General features: G+C 52.2%; 1 protein-coding gene across 1 annotated transcript in view; it reads right to left on the bottom strand.

Annotated features, from left to right (window-relative positions):
* The window catches only part of EMWEY_00018880 (hypothetical protein, conserved), a gene marked incomplete at both ends in the record, with an annotated part of 14,410 nt that extends 9,128 nt beyond the window's left edge, over window positions 1–5,282 (bottom strand). Inside the window, 5 exons of the mRNA XM_013480114.1 lie at window positions 1–1,032; window positions 1,276–1,982; window positions 2,104–3,490; window positions 3,750–4,803; window positions 5,280–5,282. The exon at window positions 1–1,032 is cut by the window's left edge and continues 207 nt beyond it. Of these exons, the coding sequence (XP_013335568.1) occupies window positions 1–1,032; window positions 1,276–1,982; window positions 2,104–3,490; window positions 3,750–4,803; window positions 5,280–5,282 (4,183 nt within the window). The remainder of the gene's footprint in view (window positions 1,033–1,275; window positions 1,983–2,103; window positions 3,491–3,749; window positions 4,804–5,279) is intronic.
* Window positions 5,283–6,265: the final 983 nt, after the last annotated feature.

Genomic DNA, 6,265 nt, shown 5'->3' with positions numbered 1-6,265 from the left:
AGACAAACAGCAGCACACCGAAGACAGCAGCAGGAGGAGAATGTGTCCAAGCAGCAGCAGCAGAAGCAGCAGCAGCAGCAGAAGCAGCAGCAGCAGATGCAGCAGCTACTGTTTCTGTTGCATCAGGATCTCCTGTCTCAGCCTCTCCCTCTGCATCCCCCCCTGCTGCTGCTGCTGCCCCTACTGCAGCAGCAGCAGCTGCTGCTGCATCTGCAGGTTGCTCCCCTGCCCTCGGTGTCTCTGCTGCACGCTGCCTGCGTCTCTTTAGGGACAGTCTCCTTCTTCTTAATAAAGAGTGTCTCCTTGCTGCATGCAAGTTCTCCTCCTCTGAGCTGCTGCTGCTGCCGCTGCTGCTGCTGCTGCTGCTGTCCTCAGGCTCTACTAGCCTCATAGGCTCAAAGCTTATAGCTCGTTCTAAGGGCAGCAGCAGCGGCAGCCTAAAGTCTATAGACACCTTGCTGCTGCTGCTGCTGCTGCTGCTGATTCTGCTGCTCCTGCTGCTGCTGCTTAGAGTGCTGCCTAGACGGTGCAGTTGCTGCTGCTCTTCCTGCTGCTGCTGCAGGGTGGCGAAAGAGGAGGCATCAGGCCCTCTCCCGCCTCGCAGCAACTGTTGCTGCTGCAGCAGCAGTTGCTGCTGCAGTTGCTGCTGCTGCTGCTCATGTTCCCCTTGGAAATGTGCAGCAGCAGTACGCAGCAGCCCAGACACCGCAAGAGATCGGCATACAGCTAAGACAGCAGCAGCATGAGAAGGAGACAGTCTCCTTTTAGCAGCAAACTTATATACACAAGAAACAATTCTTGCTGCTGTTGCTGCTCTCTCCCATTGCTGCTGCAGTCTCTCCTGTAAATCTAACAGCTGCTGCTGAGCTGCAAGCTGCTGCCGCTGCTGCAGAGGCAGCTGCCGCTGCTGCTTCTGCTGCTGCTGCTGCACTAGAGGCGAGTCCCACCTTGGCAAGCAGCAGCAAAGACTGCTTGGTTGCTGCCAAGGAGACAAAGCCAAGCGCGGTGTTGGGCAGCCACACCTTTGTGTCTCTGTACACACATACAGCAGCAGCAGCAGCAGCAGCAGCAAAATGAGCAGCAGCAGCAGCAGCGGCAAAATGAGCAACAGCAGCAGCAACAGCAACAACGCTTTCCCCTTACTGAGAGTGCCCCTCCAATGCTTTGCTTCCCCCAGCAGCAACAACATGGGAAGCAACAGCAGGAGGAGGAGGAGGAGCAGCAGCAGCAGCAGCAGGAGCAGCAGCAACTGCAGCAGCAGCAGCAAGAGCTCACCAGCTATTTTGCCCATGAAGACTAATGCAGCACATTGAAGAGCATCTAGCTGCTGCTGCTGCTGCCGGTCGCTGCGCAGGTCGCGAGATCTTTTTGCTGCTGCTGCTGCAGCAAAGACACCTGCTGCTGTATTAAGTGCAGCAGCAGCAAGAGTCCCTCTGCAGCAAATAGGGAGACCAAAGAACCGAGCAATGCCATCTGTAAACAGCAGCACATCTCCTGCCTGCTTCAGCAGCTGCTGCTGCTGCTGCGCTGCAGCAGCAGCAGCACGAAGCTGCAGCAGCAAATTTGAATCTTGCAAACCCTCATTAAAGCCCTCGTAGCGCATGCAGGAGGGGAGACACAAGTTAAGCTCATCATACACCCGAGACTGCATCTCCCCTGCTGCTGCTGTTGCTGCTGCTGCCTCTGCTGCAGTGGGGACAAGCGCATGCACCACACAGTCCACCTGCTTCAGGTACACTGGAGCAGCAGCACCGCTGCAGCAAGCAGCAGCAACAGCAGACGCAGCAGGAACAGGGGCAGCTATGGGGGAGATAGAAGCAAGGCCTGCAAGAGCAGCAGAGCAAGGCTCCATTACAGATCCTCCCCCTTCTGCTGCTGCTGCTGCTGCAGCAGCAGCAGCAGCAGCAGCAGGCAGCCCTGTTGTCTTTGCTTCGTGCTCCATCTGCACGGCGCTTAAGGAAGAGATCGCAGCAAAGACGATGCTGTAGTGACACAGACACAGCAGCACACATATATCCACCATAAGCAGCAGCAGCAGCAGCAGCAACAGCAGCAACCACGGCAGGGGAAGCAGCAGCAGCAGCAGCAGCAGCAGCAGCTTACGGTTCTACAAGTTTTGTGAGTGTCTCGTCAGCAAGAATATTAATAAAAGGATCATTAGGTGTAAGTGTACGTCTGCTTGCATGCAGCAGCAGCAGCAGCAGCAATTGCTGCAGCTCTGCTGCATGCTGCTGCACCCTCCAATGTTGCTGCCCCTTAGATAAGACATCTGTTAGATGAGCAACAGATGCTGCTGCATGCATAAAGAAAGCAGCAGCACGGGGCCCCTCTAGTCTTACACCATCACCTAGATCATTATCATTGCTGCTGCTGCTGCTGCTGCTGCTGCTGTTGCTGCTGCTGCTGCTGCTGAGGCGAGCATCTTCTTGCTGCTCAGATGCGGAGGGACCCGAGTGCTGCAGCAGCTGCTGCTTGTATGCTGCTGTCTCTGACTGCAGCGTAGCATCATCGGCAGCAGCAGCAGCAGCAGCAGCAGAAGTTTCTAGTCCCCCTGTCTTGAGTAGCGCTTGGCGCTGCTGCTGCAGTGCCTTACGTTGATCTTGCGTGTTTGCTGCTGCTGCTGCTGCAGCAGCTGCTGCTGCTGCAGCACGGGTGTTGGTTTCCTGCTGATCCTCTTGGAGGAGGTCTGCTGCAGCAACCCCTGATATCTGGCTGCTGAGGTGCAGCAGCAGCAGCAGCAGCAGCAGCAGCACGGGGTCATGACGCACCATACCTGAGGTGTCATCATTCCAGTGTCTAAGCATTAAGGGGCTGCTGAGGTGTACAGGCAGCAGCAGCAGCAGCGCAGCAGCACGCAGCAGCGCGCATATAACACCACGAGGTGCAGCAGCAAGCAGCATACGCGGCAGCAAAATATACACTAATCTTTCTGCTGCTGCTGCCATTAGAGGAAGTTCTTCGTTGCTGCATCCTCCTTCTCCTCCTGCTGCTGCTGCTGCTCCTGCAGCAGCAGCAGCAGCAGCAGCTAATCCATCTAATAAAGAACGCTGCAGTCTAAGAGCCTCTCTGCCGGGCTCACTCTCGCAGACACGGTCCTGCTGCTGCTGCTGCTGCTGCTGCTGTGGCGTTTGCTGCAGTGCCAGCAGCAGGGAGCGGCAGTTTCCTGCTGCAGCAGCAGCAGCAAATGCACTCAATGCTTCTGCTGCTCTCAAGGAAATGCTCCATCTAATAGGAAGGGAGAGACCCCGCTGCTGCGCAGAGGGGTCCTGCTGCTGCTGCTGCTGCTGCTGCTGCTGCAGAGGCAGCAGCAGCAGCTGCAGCAGCACAACAAATACTTGCTTCGTAAGGGATAAAGGGATAGGAGGAAATCCATTAGATGCAAATACTTTCTCCAGCAGCAGCAGCAAGGAGCAGCAAGCAGCTCCCTGTGTTGCTGTCTCCTCACTACCAGCAGCAGCAACAGTAGCAGCAGCAACAGGAGACACAATTGCTGCAGCAGCACACAGCACAGCAGCAGCAACAGGTCATCAGTAAGTACTTCCACGTGTTACCAACTACAGCAGCAACAGCAGCAGCAGCAACAGCAGCAACAGCAGCAACAGCAACAGGAAGGAAAATAGTGACAACAGCACAGCAACTACCCTTCCTCAGCCACCTCTGCTACTGCATGCATGCATGCTGATGCACGCATGCACTAGCAGCAGCAGCAGCAGCAGACGCATGCATGCATGCATGCATCCTCTGTTTACCTGCTTTTTTTGCTGCCTTAATAAGTTTATGAATAACAACATGAGGGGTGCAGCGGGAGATGATCAGCAGCAACTGCAGCAGCAGATCTCTTCTCTCGTCTCCTTCCTCTAGTGCTGCTGCTTCTTTTATAGCAAAAGATACTAAAGGACGTAGCCATTCTGCTGCTGCTGCTGCTGCTGCTGCTGCAGCAGCAGCAGATGCTGCTGCTGAAGGAGACGGTTCTGATGATGGGTTTAGGGATGATGACCCCACATAAGGGGACATTAATAACCTGCTGCTGCTGCTGCTGCTGCTGCTGTTGCTGCTGCTGTCTTGCTGCTGCTTGGCTGCTACCCTCTGCTGCAGCAGGGGATTGTTATTAAGAGCCCAACGGAAGACAAGTAGACGCAGCAGCAGCAGCAGCACGACTTGCTGCTGCTGTGTTGCTGCTGCTACCTCTAAGTATGCCTTAATAGCAAGTATTACTCTTGCTGCATCTGCTGCAGCAAAAGAAAGAAGAGCAGCAGCAGCAGCAAGACAAGAGGAAATAATAGATCTTTCTTCTTCCTTACCTTCTATAGGTATTATACATAATACACCTTTGCTCAACTCTGCTGCTACTGCATGCAGTGTGGGGTCTTCTGCTGCACCCTGCTGCTGATGCTGCTGCTGCTGCTGCTGCTGCAGCAGCAGGGGATGCTGTTGCTGCAGTTGCTGCTGCTGGTGGTGTTGCTGATGCTGCTGATGCAATTGCTCCTGCAGCACACCAACAGCAACTTGGTGCTCCGCAGAAGCAGCACCACCAGGTGCACCATCTGCTGCTGCTGCTGCTGCTGCTGCTGCTGCTGCTGCAGTAGGTAAGGTTGGCTGCTCTAAGAACTTAGATAAGAGACGCTCAGGGCTCAAGGCAGCGCGCAGCAAAGAGAGGAGAGAAGAATTGTCTCCTCTTCCTTCTGTGTGTGCTGCTGCATCTGCTGCTGCTGCTGCTGCTGCTGTATCTTCTGCATTCGCTGCGTCTGCTGCTGCTGTTCCTGCTGCTGCTGCAGCAGCAGCAGCATTACATGGTAAGGAAGGCTGTAAGGAATTCAGCAACACAAAAAGAATATCATCTTTATCTACACCACTAAGAAATCCATCAGCAGCAAAAGAGGAAGAAGACGCAGCAGGCAGCATTGCAGCAGCAGCAGCAGCAGCAGCAGCAGAAGCAACGAATCTCCTCCCCTGCTGCTGCTGCTGCTTCTCCTGCTCCTGCTGCTCTGCCTCTTGCTGCTGCTGTTGCTGCTAAAAGACTTAAAGAAGGTTGTGTGTTGAGAGCTAGGGTGGACAGATTACGGTGTACAGCTAACCCTCGAGGGTTTAGGGTTTAGGGTTTAGGGTTTAGGGTTTAGGGTTTAGCATTCTTTAATAGTAAATATATTGTAAGAATAAAAGTGTTTCGCGATTGCTGCTGGCAGGAGGGAACCACCCCTGAACCGCTGCTGCTGCTGCTGCTGCTGTTGGTGCTGCTGCTGCTACCCGTTGTCTTGCTGCTGCTGCTACTGTTGCTGTACCATTCTTCTTTCTTCCTTTGCTGCTATAGCAGCAGCAAGGGAAGAACGAAGAAGGAAGTCTTGGTGTATTGGCAGCAGCAGAACAGCACGTTAGCTGTCGTCGGCAGCAGCAACTGCAGCAGCAACTGCAGCAGCAACAGCAGCAGCTACAGGAGCAGCTGCTGCTGCTATAAGGCAGCAAATAAGTAAATAAAAAAAAAGAAAGAAAAGAAAAATATAAAACCCCACAGGTATATATTAGGGTTTAGGGCTACAGACACAACAAAAGGAGCAGCAGAACCGCTACCGACACCCGTTGCTGCTGCTGCTGCTGCTGCTGCTGCTGCTCGTGCTGTTGCTGCTGCTGCTGGTAGGGTCGTGGTCTGGTGCGGTATGGTGGGTGGATTTGCTGCAGCAGCAGCAGCACTGACACAACGCACCAACTTTGCATGCATGCATTTATAATTTAATAACTTTTATACTTATAATTTAGTCTTTATTATTTATATAATCAAAAAGGCAGCAACAGCAAGAGCAGCAGCAGCAGCAGCAGCAGCAGCATCTCGGGAGCTGCTGCGGTTGCTGCTGCTGCACTCCTCGAGTTTTTTCCTTTTTTTCTATTAATTATTATCTTTTTATTCTTTTTTCTTTTAAATTTATAATTTATTTATAATATTTAATTAAAAAGAAGAAAAAATGAATTAATTGCTGCTTCTTTCTTTACCCATAGCAGCAGCAGCAACGGCAGCAACAGCAGCAGCAGCAGCAGCAGTGGGGGCCGACCGGTCTGTGCTAGAAGGAAAAGAGAAGGAAAAGATAAAAATTATTTATAAATATAAATATTTTTATATATAAAAGAATTAAATAAATGTTTTTAATAATAAAAAAGGATTAAATAATATTATTTTCTTATTATTTACCTTTTTTTTCCTTATATACATTCTTCCTTGTATATATATCCTATTCTATTGTACAGTATACACAGTGTCTATCTATTGCCTTCTTCC

The sequence above is a fragment of the Eimeria maxima genome, genomic scaffold (assembly GCF_000499605.1).
Source record: "Eimeria maxima Weybridge genomic scaffold, Emw_scaff163, whole genome shotgun sequence".
NCBI lineage: Eukaryota > Apicomplexa > Conoidasida > Eucoccidiorida > Eimeriidae > Eimeria > Eimeria maxima.
The sequence above is the reverse complement of the archived record's forward strand: the minus strand, read 5'-3'. Positions and strand labels throughout refer to the sequence as shown.